This window comes from Carassius auratus, chromosome 16 (genome assembly GCF_003368295.1).
Source record: "Carassius auratus strain Wakin chromosome 16, ASM336829v1, whole genome shotgun sequence".
Taxonomy (NCBI): domain Eukaryota; kingdom Metazoa; phylum Chordata; class Actinopteri; order Cypriniformes; family Cyprinidae; genus Carassius; species Carassius auratus.
In genome coordinates, this window is record NC_039258.1 from 1,981,215 (window position 1) to 2,002,138 (window position 20,924).

At 35.3% G+C, this 20,924-nt stretch overlaps 3 protein-coding genes across 5 annotated transcripts; 2 read left to right on the plus strand and 1 right to left on the minus strand.

Annotated features, from left to right (window-relative positions):
* Positions 1–565: 565 nt before the first annotated feature.
* LOC113115708 (ubiquilin-4-like) lies at positions 566–7,117 on the minus strand. Its single transcript, XM_026283260.1, has 11 exons — positions 6,971–7,117; positions 6,270–6,421; positions 5,985–6,145; positions 5,129–5,391; positions 4,783–4,941; positions 4,424–4,646; positions 4,009–4,148; positions 3,829–3,912; positions 3,620–3,735; positions 2,673–2,871; positions 566–1,802 (listed from the first exon to the last, which is right to left on the minus strand). Exons 1-11 carry the CDS (start codon positions 7,115–7,117, stop codon positions 1,650–1,652), a joined length of 1,797 nt encoding a protein of 598 aa, XP_026139045.1. The 3' UTR covers positions 566–1,649.
* Positions 7,118–8,105: 988 nt separating this feature from the next.
* LOC113115712 (uncharacterized) lies at positions 8,106–11,623 on the plus strand. Of its 2 annotated transcripts, XM_026283264.1 has the most exons (7): positions 8,106–8,200; positions 8,581–8,808; positions 9,806–9,922; positions 10,035–10,091; positions 10,383–10,601; positions 11,045–11,164; positions 11,274–11,623. In XM_026283264.1, exons 2-7 carry the CDS (start codon positions 8,635–8,637, stop codon positions 11,334–11,336), a joined length of 750 nt encoding a protein of 249 aa, XP_026139049.1. In that variant the 5' UTR covers positions 8,106–8,200; positions 8,581–8,634; the 3' UTR covers positions 11,337–11,623. The 2 variants fall into 2 exon arrangements, with proteins under 2 accessions (XP_026139049.1, XP_026139050.1); XM_026283265.1 differs by lacking the exon at positions 10,383–10,601.
* Positions 11,624–16,763: 5,140 nt separating this feature from the next.
* On the plus strand, positions 16,764–20,581 carry LOC113115713 (uncharacterized). 2 transcript variants are annotated; one of them, XM_026283266.1, is made up of 11 exons: positions 16,764–17,037; positions 17,336–17,537; positions 17,683–17,772; positions 17,971–18,057; positions 18,146–18,241; positions 18,623–18,664; positions 18,781–18,861; positions 19,015–19,071; positions 19,148–19,345; positions 19,444–19,563; positions 19,640–20,581. In XM_026283266.1, the coding sequence occupies exons 2-11, from the start codon at positions 17,364–17,366 to the stop codon at positions 19,700–19,702; spliced, it is 1,008 nt and encodes a 335-aa protein (XP_026139051.1). In that variant the 5' UTR covers positions 16,764–17,037; positions 17,336–17,363; the 3' UTR covers positions 19,703–20,581. The 2 variants fall into 2 exon arrangements, with proteins under 2 accessions (XP_026139051.1, XP_026139053.1); XM_026283268.1 differs by having other exon boundaries at positions 16,765–17,037; positions 17,363–17,537; positions 19,640–20,580.
* The last annotated feature ends 343 nt before the right edge of the window (positions 20,582–20,924 follow it).

Here is a 20,924-nt window from a genome sequence, read left to right on the forward strand (position 1 = left end):
GACTACATATGCACTCTTAAATATCAATGGCCTTTATTGGCTTCTTTGGTTCCACGAAGAACCTTTAACATTCACAGAACCTGTCAAATGCATTTATTTAAAAAAAGAATACGTTTTTTTATTATTATTATTATTATTTAAATGTTCTTCAAACCAAGAAAAAAAGTGGTTCTTTGAGGAAACCAAAACAGTTGTAATCACCATTTTAAATTTCAGTTCTCATATTGTGTTCAGTATATTTACAAGAACTTACTTTTTTTTAAAAAAGTTACGATACGATGTCTACCTAACGCAATCCTAATGACTAAAGCTTTGTGATTGTGAAATGAAACGGTTATATAATGCATCAACAAAAACAAATGACTTGTGTGACCTCCACATCAATTAGACAAGAAATACAAATATTGTGGTTATAAGAAGAAAATGATCATGCAATATTTTTTAAACTTAAGAAGTCAAATTCCAAGGTGTCATGCAGCCCAACATTGCAAATGTAAAAATAATAATAAAAAAACATTGGATTTAAGACAAAACCAGATGCTAGAAGGAACTACAAACCCCAGTGAATGTTGTTTTCTGTAATGTAATTCAAGTAGAATAAAGAATGGATTATGGACATACAGCAAAAAAAAATTAACATTTTAAATTCACAATATAACTGTTAGTTCCATTAGACAGCTGTTGGTTAGCACTGAGAGAAGCTAGCGTCACGATCATGCTGCAACCCATAGTTTTTTCGCCAGATCAAATTGAGGATGATGGATCCAGTACACAATACAAGCGTGTTCCAGGCACTAGAATACTTCTACGTCAAAGCATAAAGATATGGTCGAAACAAATGGTGTCTGCGTTCACCACTGCTGGTTAAGCTGTGAAATATTTTATTGACGCTTTGTTACAACCTTACCCATATGACAAGCCTTTATGGCCAATTCAGGTACACTCCATCCTCACAAAGGCAAAAGACTAAAGAGATGACTGAATATCTTTTCCAAATCTCATCTCCAAAACTCATTCCTTTCTAAAGCAGCTGAAGTATAAGATATCAGTCGAGGTGTTATAGTGCTCCAACATGTTCATTTCTATTAGATTTTGATTAACACATCAAAATGTCAAGGAACACTCAAATCAGAGTCAACTGAGGAGGGTGGAAAGGGTAAGCTCTACGTTTCTGCAATAAATACTGGTTTGATCAGGCAAGAATTAAGAGAAAAAGAGAGAAATTAAGGAAACCAAGCATTTTCACAGAAGACAAGAATCCCTCTGGACCTCGGAATTCAAGCAAATGGATTTTATTCCCCTAACCACTGAGTAGTGCCTCAGGTGAGTGTGTTCTAATTGTAAGGAATGGTAATTCAAACTTGGTTCAAGCAAATGTAAGCTTTGTCCCGTCTTACTAGTAATGAGGGGGTTAGTGTGATGTCATTCCACAGCGATTCTGGTTTGTTTTTGTTTTGTTTGTTCAAGGAAAAAAATTTGAAACCCTCATTGCTTTTTGATTCAGAGATTCACTGATCAAAGCAAAAAAAAAAAAAAAAAAAAAACACGATTAGAATAATTGGAATTCGGTCTATGTGGGGCTTGTCAGATTTTATGTGATGAGGACTGTTTGCTTCTTGTCTCCCTTCGCATGCTCTCAGTTGATGGAATTAGGAAGGCTGAGAGCCGAGCAGTCTTTCGATGGCAGCGTTGATGTCGCCCCCGGTGGCGATGAGGGCCTGAATGTTGGCTTCCCTGTTGATGAAGCCCATGGAACTCAGCTGCTCCAGCTGTTGCTGGAAACGCACTTCCGGAGTCTGAGTCTGCAAAGCGAGGTGAAAAGTAGTGAGTAGAATCAAATATACACAGCATACTCAGTGTTTCTCACAGGATTTGGGGATACGGCTTTTAAAAATGCTGCACATTTTACAGTCTACTCCAGCCCATTTACAGTGTCTAATCTGAATGGGGTAACGAGTCTCCGCAATGATTTGTATCTGGACTCGAAACCTCTTTTCAGTTCAGTCACACTGATTTTAGATATGCCAAAGAACTAGAATATAATAATGATTATTATTACAGTCTGAGTTTTATTGGTAAAAATAGAAATCAGTAATATATTATATCATTTTACTACAACTGCACTGTAAAATAAACAGAAGTGAAAATGTAATACTTCATAATAAGCTTATTTTACTTTACGACCGGGAAAATTACAACGGTTCCATTTGAATTTCTTCAATTGCGAGAGTGAAACCCTTCAGCTGTGACTTGTGGAAATCTGCCATTTCTGTGAAAACAGGTTCCCATTACAAATCTGTTGAAATACTGTAATCGTCCTACAAAAGTGTAAGAAATGTGGAACGGAAGCTGATCGTCAGCAAATGGTACTCCTTGCTTGGTAACACTTAGCACAACAGACTATACACTTAATTAAATCACAGCCTTTTACAGTTAGGGCACTATGACAGTGCGTTGGATTTTTGTTCACTTGACATGCTCAGCCAAAGAAATGGCACAAAACACATCGTCAAAGACATTTAAAAGTTATTATGAGAATGTAAAAATATTTGTTTCTTTATGAAACTGTGCCAGGACAGATTATACTGGAGCAGGCCACCAGAATACAGGTAATTCATGGGAAATACTGATAATGTTAACAACAACCACCAAAAAAAAAAAAACATAGGTACCGATGGATTCCCTCCAGCAAACATCTGTAGCATCTGTTGCATGAGCTGCTGCTGGGCAGTGTTTGTTCCAGCAGCAGGGGTGGGGGTAGGGGTGGGGGCCGGGACCTGGCCTGAGGGCGGAGGGTTCTCAGGAGTCACATTCAACCCTGTAGGCAGTGGGGCACCTGGGATACCAGCAGCCATCCCACCAGGTATCAGACTAGAAAGAGACAAGTCACATTTAAATGGTAAGGAGCAGATATTGCCACAGATATTGAGCCCAGATTATGGGCTCAGTCAACTAGTTAGAATAACTGGAATAAAACAAACCCATTTAATAAGCATGGAAATTCTAATCTAGAGGAAGCTGCATCTACTTGACGATAAAGCAAAGAGGGAAATAACTAGTAGAAAGAGGATGTGTTCTTGAGTTTTTACCACTATGTGGAGAATGAAGTAGCTAAGCGATATAAAATTCACAAAAAAAAAAACAAATCAACTTCTAATACTAAAAATACCTCAAACTATCCATTTCAATATATCAACTTCAAATTCTTATTCAATGCTAGTTAATATTTTTGTGAAAAATATGCTACATCATTCAAATGTGTGAATATAATAAAAAAAAAAAAGATATTACTTACTAACCAAAGATGCATTAAACTCAAGTGACAGTAAAAGCATTCGTGTTACAAAAAAGATTTTAAAAAAAATGCTATTCATTTTAACTTTCTCTTAAAACAAAAACAAAAAACAGTATCATAGTTCCCACAAAAACATTCCACTGATTATCATGAGAAATGTCAAGAATGATTTCTGAAGAATTATTGAAGACTGGAGTAATGGTTGCTTAAAATTCAGCTTTGCATCACATGAACAAAATACATTTTACATATATTTATTATTATAATAAATACATGGAGCAGTAATTAGCATAACTGGGACTAAAAGTGGAAGTGGAACTGCACCTGGGCATGAGACCAGGGGCTTCGGTTTGAAGGGTTTGCAGTCCCTCCTGGATCTGCATTAGTGCTCGCATGGCTCGAGGATTTGTCATTACAGAAAGGGATTCTGGGTTCTGCATCTGCAAGTGAGTCAGAAAAACAAGACAAGTCAGTTAGCAAATAAAAGTAAATAAAACCTAAACCCCATCTCCAACAATGCAAACTGGACACACCTGCTGTAGAAAAACAGGTAACTGCTGTCTCATTTGCTCCTGCAGCTGTGGATTTCCAGCAAAGAGAGGGTTGTTCATCAACACCTGAAAAAGGGTAAGAGTTACATATTAATAACAGAACATTATAGTAAATTAAAACTTCTATGAATGATGAACTTTTGGGAATGATGGTCCTGCTACCTGTGAGGCAATATCAGGACTCTGGGCCAGGGACTGCATCATGGTGCGCATATAAGGAGCAGAAAGCATGTTCTGCATAAGCTGTGGGTTCTCAGAGATCTGTTGCATTAAGCTCTGCATGCCAGGACTGTTGAACATACCTAATATCAAACCACAATGATTAGATTTAAAAACATAAATAAATAAATATATATATATATATATATATATATATATATATATATATATATATATATATATATATATATATATATATATATATATATATATATATATATATATATTAAAATAAATGTATAGTCTGCTATAAATGTGAACTCATATTATCTGCTTGAAAAATCTACTACAATTTATCCTCAAAATTCATAGACCTGGTTTTAAAATTAAAGCCAAATGTTTACATAAAGACCATTACCGTTTCCAAGGCTAGAGGCGTTTATGCCCAGAGGGTTGGACACACTGGGTGTTGTTGAGCTTGTGGTGGAGCTGGTGGTGGTAGCCGTCCCAGAGGTGGTGGTGGCAGCGGTGTCAGTGATACCCCAGGGATTTGGCAGAGGCTCTCGGTTTTCTGTCCTGGAGGGCTGTGTTCCAGAGTTATCAGCATTTCCACCCAATGCCGAGAAGGGGTTATTTCCAAACTGTTAAGATGATGCAATAAAGCATTTAATGTTGCCATTTCATAAGTGTCAAGACTTGATAGTAAATGACAAAATCAATAATAATTTTGGTGAAACCCTAAATAAATATTTTATTTAATCAATAAATGTATCTGACCTGTTCACGTGCAGCACTAAACATGGGCTCTTGAATATCTGTGTACATCCTCCGAAGGGCATTGTAACCCCCGGGAATACTCTCGAGGTTGCTAAGCGCGCGGTCCTGGTTACGCATCATCTCTTGCATCATGGCTGGGTTTCTTGCCAACTCCATTGTCTTTGACAAGCAAAAAAAGAAAAAATTAATAAAAACAAATCAGCAAATGCACACCTTTTAGATGTGTAAGTCAAAAAAAAGAACTTTCTGAAGACAAAATATAACTGCCTATATAACCTTTTATAATTGCAAAAAAATAAAAAATGAATCAAGCAAAATAACTTTTGGTACATGTCCAATAACATACCTGTCTCATGAGCTCTGGGTTGTTAAGCATGTGTGAAATCTCTGGGTTGCGCTCCATCAGGTTCTGCATCTGTGGGTTGGCCACGATCATCTGCCTCATCAGGTCAGGGTTGGACATCATGCTCTGCACAAGCGGGTTCTCCATGATCTGAGACAGCATCTCAGGGTTGGACATGAGCTGTCGCTGCATCTGCTGCTGAAGCTCCATGAAGTTGGCAGATCCCATCCCAAGGTTAGACAGGCCCGACAGGTCACCAAACCCAGCTGAAAACATACAATGAGAACCAATGTAAAGCAAAAGCTAAATAAAATAATAGAACTTACTTAAAAAGAACATAATAGTATTTTACTATATACATCTTTGAAACAATTATTTGTAGAAAAGGAATCATTTCAATTTTTTTTTTATACATGTATACACACACATATGGCAGTAAACTGAAGAAGTGCTTCATCACAACATAAAATACGTAAAATCACATTGGGAAATAAGCAGCAATCCACAATATAAAACTCAAACATTAATAAACATTTTTATAAACACACTATTTACTCATTAAGATGTGTATTTTAATATTTATTTGATCTTAAATTTTGTTTTAGTAATTTTAATACTTCAATACTTCCAGGTACCTGACAAGGCAAAATGTTTTTCATTCAATTTTTTTAGTTTAAGTTTGCGCTTTTTATCTAGTACTTACATTTTATTTAAATTAGGAAAAACCATGTTGATAGTATTGTAGTTAACAATAACAATACTGGTTGCAACACAAAACACGAACAATATTATGGAATTACAATTAAAACGAGAACAACGGCTGATGCCTCACATAAACAAACTCAAAAACATTACTCACCTAGTATATTGGGTGGCTGTGTCGGGGCTGGGGACGACCCACTGCTCTGGGGTGTGCCCAGGTTCCCGGCCGGGCTGGACTCAGTGCTTCCACTGGTGTTGTCCTGAGATGGCCCAGGAACAGAAGAGGCAGAAGTCTGCGAACTACCACCACCTGAAGTCCTACAAAAAAAAACTCTAAATGCGAGCCATCCATAAAGCACAGGCATTATCCTACAACACATTATGCCGGCTTTGCATATGAAAATACCAATTATGTTTTGACCCCAAAAGCAGGTCCTCTTACTTTTGTGCGGTTTTGATGACCAGGTGAACCGTGAGTCCATCTTTAATGCCATGCTGACCGAGCGTGTCTCCGTCCTTAAGGATCTTTCCGGCAAAAATCAAAACCAACTGGTCCTGCTGCGCCTTAAACCTTTTGGAGATTTCCTCTTTAAACTGTTAAGAGGACAAAACATACGGGTTATTTCTAACGTTACACGTGAAATCAGATCAACACACCCTCACTTTTGTGCAACATCACGGTCCCTTTCATTCAACCTGATCTCGTAGACATCAACATTAACCAGCGACTGGTTAAATGAACTAACAAACACTGCTAGCATCACCTCTATCTAACACGTTATTTAGTTTATTAATGTATTATTAAACATATTTCTGAAGTCAACAATACAAAGCAAAACAGAAAGAGCGCGAGCGAAGATGACAGACTAGAACCTTCTAAGCAGGCCGTTTCTTTAACAAAATCAGCGAGGTAGACAACCTCACCTTAAAAGCGTCTTAAACGACCAAAAACAGTGAATACGACACTCAAAATAACCTCATTTAAGTGATAGCAAGAGCAGAAGTTATTCTAAATATCCCCTGAGACGGTTTTCGGCATTGGGCTATTCGTCGTCAATCGTTAGCTCCTTGGCTAAAGCTGTTAGCCGCTGGTGTAACGAACGCCCGGGTGATACAAACAACAAGAAGCCACCAAACAATCACCTGTGAGACGGATGAATCCTCGGCGATGGCTATTTCTTCTTTATCCTTCGGTGTTTTGACGGTGACCTTAATGATAGTCGCGCTAGCGGCGGCATTTTCCTCAATGTTCGTCTCCACGGCAGGATCCGTGCCGCTATTCTCCGCCATCTTTACTATGCGTTTACTTCTTCATTACATCATCGCACCAACAAGCAGCGGGGAAAAGCGCTGCAAACGCCGATTGTTCCACAGCGCCCTCTGGCAGCGTGGAGTGTCATCGACTTGCCTTACTGCTCCCACTCTTTGAAATTACTCAAAAGTACGATGTTTGGCACTTTAACTGTATAAACGATCGAGGAAAAGGTCCAATGTTTCCAGTGTATACAATGTAATACACGTTTCCAATGCATTTATCACACTTTGGTTCCACTTGCTGCTCAAGAAAAGTAGGCATAACACACACATAAACAGCAGGCAATACCTTGTGCGAACAGAGTAGTGAACTACTAGCTTCTTATAACTAAAAGCAGGATGCATTCAATGCCAAAATACATGATGATAGCTTCTTAACACGTCCATTGCCAGATATCTTGCTTTGTAGTAGTGCATTTCAACCTTTTAAACATTACCTCCTGGTTTCATAGACAAGAAGTCTAAAATGCATGTCTGTGTTGTTTTTTAACTGAAAGAAAAATGCACTGACTGATCTTAAAATGTCAGTGCCATTATTTTTTATCAAGATGTTTTTATAATGTTTTTATCTTAAGCGTGTTTACAAAAGCTACTTAAATGTTCTAAAATGAACAAGCCTAATCCTGGTTTAACCTAAGAGTGTTCTCTGGAACTGGGCCTACATGAACTCGCTCTACAACCATAATACCAATATAGAAAAGATATATGGCACTGTTTGCATGTTTTCAGTAATCAATCATTTACAGACGCTTTAGATTCATCCTGACTGAAACCTTTTAAAATCTTTCTTTCATATGATTTTCAACATTTTGTAGCGAAGTTAAGTAACATTTGTAATTATAAAAAACTTCAATCTTCATTTAGGTCTATCAAACTGTAAATTAATTCATGAACAACATTCCTTTTATACTTGTTTACAGTCTATGAGGAAGTCACTGCCGGGAAAAATCAAAACTCCGCCTCCTCCTCCTCCTTCAAAAAGAAAGGAAAAAAAAAGAAGCCCACAGAGAGTCTGCCATTTTCACTCTTCTGTATTGAACCTGAGACGTGCCACACGAGGTGAGTTTAATGTAACATGGTATTTCATAAGTTTAATAACAATAATTGCATATACTTTTCATAGACTAGAACTTTAAAGATAATGAACAAACTGTGGTTAAACAACCTGCACCACAACTTCCTTATATGAAACAGCCAAGGTGGATTTTTGCATTGTTCTTTTATGTAGGCACCTACATAAAGTCAGCAAGGCTGTTTTGATAGTCAAATATACCGTGTAGAATATTACATTTGTGTACTATCCTAAAAAAACCTGTTTTAAGTCTTTAAGTGTTAAAGTTATTTTTTCCTCCTGATATTATGATAGAGGCCTACATGAAAACTGATTCTCCTGCAATAGTAATCATTTGCTGTTCTTATTTCATGCTGTTAACAAACAGGTTTGGCCATTGTTTCCTACTGTAAGTTTGAAGTCCATCACTTCCATCTGTAGCATGACTCTGACAGTGTCTCGGGGTGAAGGACTGACGGTCATCACTGTCACCTCAAACCCAAAGAGCAAATGGCCCGTACTGTGTCAGATTCTGGGTTCTCTCTGCTACAGTCCAGTGTGTTCTGTATCTCAGGGAATGAAAGGGAAGCTGAAAGATGTCCACACAGCTCTTGGAGTGAGTCAGACATTTACATGAATTACAAAATACTTTTCTGATATTTTCAGGTGATGTGATTTTCGCACACTTCGGATATTTTTTGGACAGAACTTAATAAACATTCTATGTAAGATGCTCACAACGCTTTTACGTTTCTTAATATTGCAATTTCCAGGAGCAGGAAATTTCTCAATTATAAATTAACAAAGTTTAGACTCTTTACTTTATATCTGCGAGTTTATATCTTGCAATTAATTTTTTTTTTTTTAATTCTGAACTATGCTATAAAATTCACAATTATTTTGTTTCTTGTTATGTTAAAAACCCAATGCAAGATATAACCCAGACATTTCTTGGAAGGAAAGTCAGAACTACCTCATAATTGTGAGGAAAAATGTCTTCTAAGAATTGTATTATTGATATTATTTGTAGCATTTTAGAAAAAAATAATTAAATTAGAACCTTGTAATTATAAGAGTTTATATCTTGCAATCCAAATTGTGAGATATGAATCTTGAGGAAAATGTCAGAATTTTAAGATAAAAAGTCCCAATTATTATTATTCCATGGCACAAACAAGTTTACATACTTTTGTATTTCAGTGTATTTGTAAGCAAACACAAAGTAACTTGAGGGGAAAGTAACACTTTTGTGAGAAAACTCAAAGTTATTGAAAAATATTTTTTCTTCCTATATAAATTTTTCGACCCAATCGGTATGTCCCCTTGGCTAAGGTGCTGTGTACAAAAACATTATGTGCAGTTTTTGGATTAGTTAAAAGTATTAGTTTTGGAAAATGTACATTTTAGTTGCAATTAGTTTTTTGGCTTGTGCAACTAAATGTAATTTATTAAAACAATATGAGGCATTTTTGAACTTTGTGCAAATACTCATTTATACCAATAAAAAAATGTCTGTTTGTCCACACTGACAGCAAAACATTTGATTGGTTGATTTTAAATGTCATTGTGCCTACTTGGTATATTTTGAACTATATTGTTCTCTTGTTCATCAGACTGTGCAGATGATAATTGGTGTCCTCAATATTGTGGCTGGTATTCTGCTTAAATGCCTCGGGTCATGGTTTGTCATGGAAAGAATAGGCCAGGGACCCTTTTGGCTTGGAAGTTTGGTAAGACTCAAGACTCATTTAGATATTTTTTATGTTTATAAATAAGTTAACGTTGTTTTGTGCCTGTCAAAAAGTATCATATGTTCAAAATCAAAAACACTTTTTTTTATAGTTCCTTGTAGTTGGAATTGTGTGCATTCTTACAGCGAAGTTTCCCTCTTCTTGTCTGGTAAGTGTCTTGATCTGAATCAAATGATTCACGAATTACGCGATCTGATTGGAGCACTTCAAAAACAATTAATCACATTGAATACAATTTCCGACATATTAAAAACATTTTATGACATGCCACCTATTATCTGTTACTTGGCTAAAAAGAAGGGGTGTCAACCTCCACCTATAGAGGTTTATACTCCCATAAAAACTTATCAAAAGCATTTGAATAATTATAAATTATTCAAATAAATTAATTATAATTAAATAATAATAAAAATATATATATATTCTTTGTGTTTCACAGCTGACAATTGGGATACTATTAAATGTAGTCGGTGCTGCATTGGCTATCACAGCTGTTGTGTTGTATTCAGTGGATCTTGCAAATGATCATTCATACGAAGACTGTGAAACCAGAAATTATTATTCTTCACGCTATGATGGAAATCCTTATAAAGAAACACCTTCCCCTGGAGATGATAGGAGAAAAGAGATGTGTCTGTACTACAAGAATCTCCAGGAGGTAATGATTATCTTTCTTTTCTTTAGATTATGTAAGACTTCAACAGCATATCAAATCTTCCAAACATGCTCACAGTTTTTACAAAAAGCAAAAAATTGTCCAGATTATGTGCTTTTTATCCAGGTTTTCTGAATAGGTATAGGGTAAAACATGAAAGGGAGCTGTTGTGTTTTATTGATTTACTGTAAATGTTTTTTCAAGGTTTAAAACATTTAAAGCCTTTTTAAAATGTTTACACTCTTTTTTTTTACTCACCCTTATTTGTATAGTTGTATTTTATATTTAATCTGTATATATCTGTATTTTTTATGCTCTACAGTTAGTGTTATCATGTGTATGCATTAAGGTTCTAAGAGTAACTCATTTTCAATTCTCTGTATGTATTTGCTGTACATGTGGAAGAATTGACATTAAGCAGACTTGACTTGACTTTACCCACCCAGATTTTCTTCAGAGGACTAGATATCATGATGATAGTGCTAGCAGTCCTTCAGCTCTGTGTGACCATCAGTTTCTGTGTTGTGACTGGGAAAGCTTTGTGCAAGAAGGATGAAGATGTAAAGGTAGTGTATCATCAGCACTATTACAACAATCAATCAGTCAATCCACTGTGATCGTGAGAGAGTTTCAGAGAGCTGCTCTGTGTGTTCATGACTGTTTGTGGTTTTGCAGTCGGTGGAGGATCCAGAACTTCACAAGCCGCTCCTGGAAGACGTCACTGCTGCTGCTGTGTGACACAGATAAACTCACAAAATCATCAAACGTACTCTTTGTGCTTGTAATGCAGTGGCACTTTGTGTCTCAATATTATAGTGAAATGATTTAAAGCAGATCTCCTCCATATTCAACACTGTTAAATTGCATGTTGATTTGCACTTGTTTTTTTCTTTTTACAAAAGTGTCATGGTTTATCTTTCTCTCTCTTCATGCGGATTAGTGGGTGTTACTTTTTATTGCCTTTTTAAATTGCGTTGTGATCTTTGGGATTGCTTGTTTAAAAATAAATGACTGCAGCACTTTGGCATCATCCCTTTTCATTTACAGCTTCCCTACTAAGTCTTTGTTTGTACAACAACTAATATAGATATATCCATACATATATACATATTATCGGAACACTTTGCAGGAAGGTTTCTTGAAGTGTCTCGGAGACATTGCCACAGTCCTTCTGGATTGAGTCTGTCTCAGTTTTTTCTGTTTCTTCATGTCATTCCAGACAGACTGATGATGAAGTGATCAGGGTCCGTATTCATCAAGAGATTTCCTAAATAGCAATAAAAGTTCTTAGCTAAGAGTTTTTTTCTTAAAACCCATTCACAATGCTGCTGAGACAAATTTTTTTCTAAAGAACAGACAGAAGTCTTAAGCTAAGAGTAAGGGTGGGTTGACCTCGTTGCTATGGATGATGTCAGCATACTTACTAACTATCAACACAGTGATTGTCCGATAGTCTCTGTCAAAGATTCATTCATAGAAATATTGTAGAGTGCAATATTATGTTATATTATGCATATGCCATATTCAAATAAAGATTTACTATTTGTATTTGTAGACAAGGCATGTTTATTTATATAAATATTAGTGCTTAAATATTAGTGAATAATATATATATGAATCACAAAAAGATACATAAAACTAGCTGTATGCTGTATTGTTAAATATTTGTTAATATCAGTAGTGTTTATTATGTCTTAAGTTACAGCCGGACTATACTGTAGACTCATTTACTCATAAGGTAAGTCTGAGTTTATTGTGTTTCTTAAGATCTGTAAAATGTACATGTCATTAAACAGAACAATGTAAATGGTGTGACTTAAATATCAATGACTACTTTCTAGCAAGCACACATCTGCCTTCACTTCTTACAGAAATGTTGATGCAGTCAATGAGAAAACAGTCAGCAATGCTGTTTAATAATCAGGCATGTTCTAGAAATTGTTTGTGAAGAGGAACAAAACGTTAGGAATTTACATAAAAATCTTTTGGGATTTGTGCTTTTTGGATGCTTGAGCCTTATCCTGTCTTTATCTTATGAGGCTTTGACCATAATAAATATGAAAATATATGAAAAAGAAAGAGGAGCTGACACACATCCACAGCTCTTGGAGTGAATCAGATATTAATAAATAAAAAAATAAAAAATTCAGGCCTTCTGATTTGAGAATGATTTGTATAGATTTGATTTGAACATTAAAAAGGTATAATATTTAAGATGCTTAAATTTTTTTGTCACAACTAGGTTATGATGCTCAATGTATTAAATGTTTTTTAAAACACTTATGTGCTGAAAACATGACATGCAATTTATGCATTTAGATCCTCAAAAATGATTAGAAGTATAGCTGTAACTTGTAATTCCTGTTTGAAGTTGCAAATGTTAATACAAGAAAATGTAATTAATGTAAACAATACATTGAAACTTATCATGGTTGTGGCCATTTAGCTTGTTAATTGTATATGAGTAAAAAAGATTATTCATATTCATATTGCATGTAACATTTAATTTATATTCTATCATAAAAGTAAAAAAAAACAAAAAAAAAACGTTTGATTCCATTAATCTATTAAAATTCTTCGTAAATTATTATTTTTTCTTCAATATATGATTGGATTCTCCTGCAATGGTAATCATTTGCTGGTCTTCTTGTTTCTTGCAGTCTAGAAGGTTTGGCTTTTGTTACCTACTGTCTAGCACATCTGTTCAGTGCTGTAGCATGACTCTGACAGTGTCTCGGGGTGAAGGACTGACCTTCATCACCGTCACCTCAAACCCAAAGAGCAAATGGCCCGTACTGTGTCAGATTCTGGGTTCTCTCTGCTACAGTCCAGTGTGTTCTGTATCTCAGGGAATGAAAGGGAAGCTGAAAGATGTCCACACAGCTCTTGGAGTGAGTTTGACATTTATATTAATTCCAAAATACCTTTCTGATATTTTCAGGTCTTGTGATTTTCGCACACTTTGGATATTTTTTGGACAGAACTTAATAAACATTCTATGTAAGATGCTCACAACGCTTTTACGTTTCTTAATATTGCAATTTCCAGGAGCAGGAACGGAGACCCCTGATTTAGATTACGTTAGTACAATGTTTTAAAAGCAATTTTAAAACACATATATTCACTTGCTAAACTGTTTTTTTTAACTGAGAAACTCTGTGTTTACTCACCAAACTTTTGTGTTCACCCAAGAAACTTTGCACCGTTTCCAACACAGGAAAAAAAAAAAATTTTTAAACAAGGTACAAAAGTGACTTTTTATCTGAACATTTAGGTTTGTTTTTTCTCAATTCAACATTTATATCACACAGTTGAGACATTTAATTTATAGTTTTTTTTTTTTACTTTTTAGTTTTTAGTTAAATGTTTTTCTTAGAAATTTTTTTTATTTTTTTTTTATATAAAAGTCACAAGTACCTTTTTTATTTTTATGTTAAAAACCTAATGCAAGACATAACCCCCCCCCACAATCTGAGAAGAAAAGTCAGAACTACCTCACAATTGTGATGAAAAATGTCTTGTAAGAAAGTCAGTTTATTCAGATTTTCTTTCTTCAGTATTGTGAGAGAAAAAATCCAAACTGTGAGGTATAAACTCAGAATTGTGAGAAAAAAGTAAGTTTAAAAGTCCCAATTACATATATATATATATATATATATATATATATATATATATATATATATATATATATATATATATATATATATATCATTTTTGTTTGTGTTTCACAGCTGACAATTGGGATGATTCTGAATTTAGTCAGTGCTGCACTAGAAGGATGAAGATGTAAAGGTAGTGTATCATGAGCACTATTACAACAATCAATCAGTCAATCCACGGTGATCGTGAGAGAGTTTGAGAGAGCTGCTCTGTGTGTTCATGACTGTTTGTGGTTTTGCAGTCGGTGGAGGATCCAGAACTTCATAAGCCACTCCTAGACATCACTGCTGGTGCTGCATGAACAAAATTTTTTCGTTAAATAATTTTTTTTTTTTTTTTTTTTTTTTTACAAAAATAGTGTTATAATTAGGGCAGATTGGGAGTAAACACACAAAGTGTAAGCTTCATGGTGAATATTTCTACATCACTCTTGTCAATGTAGACTTTGGCTTCAATAAAAAATGATCTTGACTTTCTCTTGTGGTTATTTTGGGGAAAAACATTTGGGGGCGTTTTTCCCCACTCTACCTTTAACCTTTCTCTTTCTATATAAAGGCTAGATTCAGATTAGTGGGTGTTACCTTTTATTGTCTTTTCAATTTTGCTGAGATCTTTGGAGTTGCTAGCTTATTAAATAAATAAATAGACAAAATGAATGACTGTAGCACTTTTTACAACTTCCCTATTGTTTCACATCTGACAACAACAACAATAATAATAATAATAAAAGAATATTTCAAATTATGTCAGGTTTTTTAAAAGCTCTATAGCTATGAAAGTCAACCACATGTTGTTTTAAATCTCACTATCTTTGATTGTGTGTATATAAGAAGTAGGATATCGATATTTCTTCAAAACATATTCGCTTGTCCTAAAACATTTAATTTAATTAACATCAGTTTGATTATCTAATAGCAGCTGATGATAACCCAGTTAAAGTTATAATAGGATTCCCATTTCTATGAAAAAATAAAATAAAATTCAATGAGTAATTAAAATGGAAAACATGTGCAAAAGTGGTTGTGTGGGTTTATAGGCCTACTCTTAAAATAACTCCAGGTTTGGTTTTGTATAGGTTGGAGAGTTGATGCCTCGTGAAGCATAGTCTCAGCCTCAGATGTCACACCCACGGACCATTGGCTCAACATCTGATGCATATGGGAAACAAAAGTCTTCACTTCAGGAGTGTCGAAGTCGTCATTGGATTGGTTGAATTCTACAGGATTTCAGCGAGACGTGTGTGTCGCATTCTTTAACGTTCCACTTGCAAACAAAGATACCATGGCACTAAACCCCCTCACGAAAGAAGAAAGCCATCGTGTTTACAACTGTGTTGACGAGCACTTATCAGGATCAGCTAAACGCTGGATTTTCAAAAGTATGTCAAATATTTAAAGTTTCCAGCACAGGATATTTTAAAATATGTGCGAGAATTAATTTTAAGATATTAATTTAAGATAAACACAATTTAAGATATTTTGGATGAAAACCGGGAGGCTTTGTAACTGTCCCATAGACTGCTAGTCACCTTAATTTATATAGTGCTTTATACAAAAAAGATTGCCAAAGCAACTGAACAACATTAATTAGAAAAACAGTGTGTCGATAATGCAAGATGACAGTTAAAGGCAGTTCATTGAATTCAGTGATGTCATCATCTCAGTTCAGTTTAAATAGTTTCTATAAGTTACACTGTCAAAGAAAGTTACACTGTCAAAGTCCAGAAAAGTATGAAAGATGTCATCAGAATAGTCTATATGCCATCATTGGTTCAACAGTAACGTTATGAAGCGACAAGAATACTTTTTGTATTCAAAAAAAGCAAAAATAATTACATAACATTATTCTGACCATGTCTTGACAGAGTAACTTAATTGGGGGTCAATGGGACAGTCATAAGCCTCCCAGTTTTCATCCAAAATATCTTAAATTCTATTCCGAAGCAAACAAAGCTTTTGGAAAAAGGGATAAGTGATTAATGACAAATTTTTAATTTTGGGGTGGAGTAACCCTTTAATGCATAGCCCCTAGGGCCTAGGCTATTCTTAATTCAAATGTATATAAATGGAAGAAAGCAGATGGGAGGGGGAAAATATATATATATATACCCCTTTGCGTTCTCTCACGAAGCACTTTCCGTGAAAAACTTCTTGTGGCAGAAATAATAAAAAGATTGAAGGAAAAACTATTTGGGAGTAAAAACATTTTTCGCGCGAATGCAAAGCTCGGGGAACCCGTTACTTCTGCAAGAGAACGTAAATGTTTTGCGGAGAACGCAGTTTTGCAGCACAACGCTGAAATACATTTTTATCTCTATCTCTCTTTTTTCTTCTCTATTACCATGTCCTCTTAGAGGAGTTATAAAACCCCAATCAAAAGTACAAAGAATTACCCAAAAAGTACAGTGTAACCTCCTCTCTTCAGAGTTCAACAAACCATCGGAAAACCAACCGCTGCAAACGTAAATGGAAAGTTGAGACGCACAGTACAGAAAGTGAAGCTGCCATCGTGTGATGTTTTTAAACTGCGGAGCTTCACTGAAAAATGTGCTGCGAAATCCACACATGATCATCTGTTTCATTGCCTACATGCTGTGGCTTCATATTGGTTAGCCGTTTCAACAGAGCAAAATACTGACGAGTTATGTAAATTTCAAGTGAAACAGGAAAATATGAAACCTTATCATTGACAGGAATCAGGCAAGGACAAAACAGCTTCACCTTCAACACATCAGGAAAGAGTCATCTTACAGACTTACAATATATACTAATACACTAAGGTGAGTATAACGTGCTTTCGAAAATATAAGAAACATTTTGAAAGTAAAGAACAAAAACAAAAGTAATTTTTCTAGGCTATAGCAAACAAGCAGGTGAATTCACTTCCTAGAAACGTTGATGCAGTCGACGAGAAACTGACACTCAGCAATGTTGTTTCAATAATTAGGCATATTTTAGAACTTGGCCAAGGAAAACAAACTGTTATGAATTTACATAACTATCATAAGAAACGGATCATTTGGGTCATTGTGATTTTCTGATGCATGAGCCCTGCTTGTTTGTTTATCTTGTGGAAAGGTTGAAGTCCATTTCTCCCATCTGCAGCATGACTCTGACAGTGTCCCATGAAGAGGGAATGATGGTCATCACCATCACCTCCAACCCAAAGAGCAAATGGCCCGCGGTGTGTCAGATTCTGAGTTCTCTGTGCTATGGTCCTGTATGTTTCGCATCTGAGGATATGAAAGAGAAGTTGACAGACACCCAGAGAGTTATTGGGGTGAGTGAGAGACGTGTACTGATTAAAATCTTGATATCATAAAAAAATATACATAAGATGCTTAGGTACTCTTAATTTTGCATATCAAGTTTAAAAGCTGGAGGTCTATCAACTATTAATAAAATATTGTTCTCTTACTTCATAGATTGTACAGATAGTAGTTGCAGTCATGAATCTTGTGTTGGGTTGCTTTGGCATCATCTTCTTTATTACTACCACTTCAGTCAACAGTATGGTAAGACAGACTGTTCATGTTTATGTTTCTAAATCAGATCATGCAGTTAAATGAACATTTACAGTACCAAAAGACTGCAACAAAAACACATGCATATATATGATTTCATTTAATTACCATGGGTGTGTTGATATAAAAATTCTCCTTTACTTTCCTTATGTGCAATTCAAAAAATCATCCACTGATCTTTTTATCTAGGTGCTGTCGGTTCTTCAGCTCTTTGTGGTTGTCATTTTCTGTATTTTGACCATAAAATCTTTGTGCAAGAATGGTGGGAGTGCAAAGGTACAGTGTTGTGCTTATAAAAGACAGAACATTATTTCTTGGTTTCACGAGACATGGTTTATGTTCATATTTGTCTGTGGTGTTGCAGTTGGTGGACAAAACAGCCTCAGTATCTAGAAGTGGAATAAGCCAACATTCACTTCCGTTTGGTTGCAGCTGTAGCATGACTCTTGCATCGTCTCAGGTGAGGGACCAACTGTTATCACAGTTCACCCAAAAATTATAATTGGCTAAAAATATGCTCACCTTCAGGCCATCCAAGATGCAGATGATTTAGTTTCTTCATCAGAACAGATTTAGATAAGATAAGCATCACTTGCTCACCAATGCATCCTCTCCAGTGAATGGGTGCCATCAGAATGAGAGTCCAAACTGCTGATAAAAACATCACAATAATTCACACCTCTCTAGTCCATCAAACATCTTGTGATGCAAAAAGCTGTGTGTTTTTTTACTATACAAATTTATCAAGACATTTTTGGGTGAACTTTTCCTTTAAACCTAAAGAGCAAATTGTCCTTTTTTTGTGTCAGATATGTGACTGTCCGATGTGTTTGTTTTTCAGGATATGAAAGATAAGCTGACAGACATTCACACAGCACTTGGGGTGAGTCAGATCTTTTAGATATTCTCAGCTTTAAGAAATGGTTTTTACTAGTATGTACTGTCATCTGAAACCTGCTACTAATATTGTACCAGTAATATTGTTCTCTGGTTTTATAGACTGTACAGATAATGGTTGGTGTCATGAATATCACAATGGGTTGTTTTGGCTTCATCTTTTCTTTTTGGATCGGTGGTGTGGTAAGAGTTGTTACTCATTCTCATCATGTTTCTAAATAAGTTCATGCAGTACAATGATTGAGTTCATACAAAAAGTGAATCATTGATGACTTTCAATTTGAACAAGCATGTTTGGATGGACCAATCTATTTATTTGATTGATTTGCCTTTTAGTTCCTTGTTGTTGGTATTACATCTGTTCACGCAGTGAAGTTTCCTCGTCCTAAGCTGGTAGGTGTGAATCAAGAGTTTTTTTCATTCATTCATTCGTTAAGCAACATCAATTTACATTGTCTGTGTTGTGCAGCTGCTCATCGCAGTGATTCTGAATGTAGTCAGTGCTGCACTTGCTATCACAGCTGTTGTGCTGTATTCAATGGACCTAGCAATGGGAAGCAGTTCAAGCTGTTACCGAGAACATGGTTATTATTCATCTTATAATGACTGGTTTACCCATAAAATGAGTAACTTTGAGTCCTGTATTTACTACAAGAATCTCAATCAGGTAACAATTTAATTTATTTGTCTTTTTCAGTGTTGTAAAACACATTTGTGTGTGTTTTATTACTATTTAAGAGTACACTGATGTTTTTCCACCTCTAGATGATCCTCGGAGGACTAGATATCATGATGATAGCGCTGTCCGTCCTTCAGCTCTGTGTGACCATCAGTTTCTGTGTTGTGACTGGGAAAGCTTTGTGCAAGAAGGATGAAGATGTAAAGGTAGTGTATCATCCGCACTATTACAACAATCAATCAGTCATATCCACTGTGATCATGATTGTTTGTGGTTTTGCAGTCGGTGGAGGATCCAGAACTTCACAAGCCGCTCCTGGAAGACGTCACTGCTGCTGCTGTGTGACACAGATAAAGATAAACACACACATTTACAAAGTTTTTATTTTTCCTTTCAATGGAATGACATTTCATCTCTCTTTTTAATAATGCAATGATGTCACTGTAGTAATATCCAAGTTACATCTTCATTCTTGCCTTTTAAAATGAATTGTTTCTGGAAAAGGGAACTTTTGGACTTCTTTTAGAAATAAAGGTTTTATTTTAATCAAGAAAAGCTGTAATTAACTCATTTGCATGTAGTTTTATTATGTCACATGAAATGAAATTTGTAAATGTTAAAAGTTGAATCCACTTGCTGTGGGACTACATTAATCCTTTTTGTTGTATCGACTAAAATCAGGCAGTTTTTGTTAGTAGAGGGAAAGACTTGTTAGACTATTTAATGCTTTCATGTTTGTTGGACTTTTTGTGGTTCCCATTGTGAGCATAGTGTTTGTGGTTATAGGCCGTGGGAGCTAACAAAAGTGCAAAGCTGCAAACTATGATATATGTTGCTTTCAATGAGTAAAAACTGTGATGCAAAATCCCCACTAATTCATTAAGTAGGCTACAAAAATTGCATTTCACAATTCTGTTATTAATGCACTCAACAATGTTAACACATCTATCATTGTTATATTCTATTTTATTTTTTATATTTAATGCTCTTCAGCAATTAAATTAGAAACGTACAGTTCACATAGTTTAATTTCAAATAAAAATTTTAATCTGTGTAGAATTACTCAAAGGTTCACCGAAAGATAAGACAAAACACTAAACTTTTTCATTAAAAGTGAAAGGACCCTGACATACAGTATAGCAAACTCCCAAATAAAGAAAGTTTAAATGTTTTGATAAAATGTGCAAGGAAAAAGAAATAAAAGTGTGTTAGAATTACATTAATGCAAACAGGAAATTAACTGACGCAGGTGGAAATAGAATTGTTAGTATATATAGTATATACAGCGCTGTTTTCCCTCCTCGTTGAGATGCTTGTGAGCTCTTCACTTACATTAAAGTAAGCACCCCTTCTTATAGTCCATGGGGTGCTGACACACACCGGCTTTCACACACACACTTACATATATATATATATATATATATATATATATATATATATATATATATATATATATATATATATATATATATATATATATATATATATGTAAGTGTGTGTGTGAAAGCCGGTGTGTGTCAGCACCCCATGGACTATAAGAAGGGGTGCTTACTTTAATGTAAGTGAA

Excerpts from the sequence above, each read along its gene's own strand:
- LOC113115713 (XM_026283266.1), top strand. The coding sequence starts at position 17,364 with ATGACTCTGACAGTGTCCCATGAAGAGGGAATGATGGTCATCACCATC. Across the intron at positions 18,242-18,622 it reads TGACTCTTGCATCGTCTCAG|GATATGAAAGATAAGCTGAC; the intron begins GTGAGGGACCAA and ends TTTGTTTTTCAG. Across the intron at positions 19,564-19,639 it reads AGAAGGATGAAGATGTAAAG|TCGGTGGAGGATCCAGAACT; the intron begins GTAGTGTATCAT and ends GTGGTTTTGCAG.
- LOC113115712 (XM_026283264.1), top strand. The coding sequence starts at position 8,635 with ATGACTCTGACAGTGTCTCGGGGTGAAGGACTGACGGTCATCACTGTC. Across the intron at positions 8,809-9,805 it reads ATGTCCACACAGCTCTTGGA|ACTGTGCAGATGATAATTGG; the intron begins GTGAGTCAGACA and ends CTTGTTCATCAG. Across the intron at positions 9,923-10,034 it reads CCTTTTGGCTTGGAAGTTTG|TTCCTTGTAGTTGGAATTGT; the intron begins GTAAGACTCAAG and ends TTTTTTTTATAG.
- LOC113115708 (XM_026283260.1), bottom strand. The coding sequence starts at position 7,117 with ATGGCGGAGAATAGCGGCACGGATCCTGCCGTGGAGACGAACATTGAG. Across the intron at positions 6,422-6,970 it reads AGGATTCATCCGTCTCACAG|TTTAAAGAGGAAATCTCCAA; the intron begins GTGATTGTTTGG and ends TCCTCTTAACAG. Across the intron at positions 6,146-6,269 it reads GTCATCAAAACCGCACAAAA|GACTTCAGGTGGTGGTAGTT; the intron begins GTAAGAGGACCT and ends TTTTTTTTGTAG.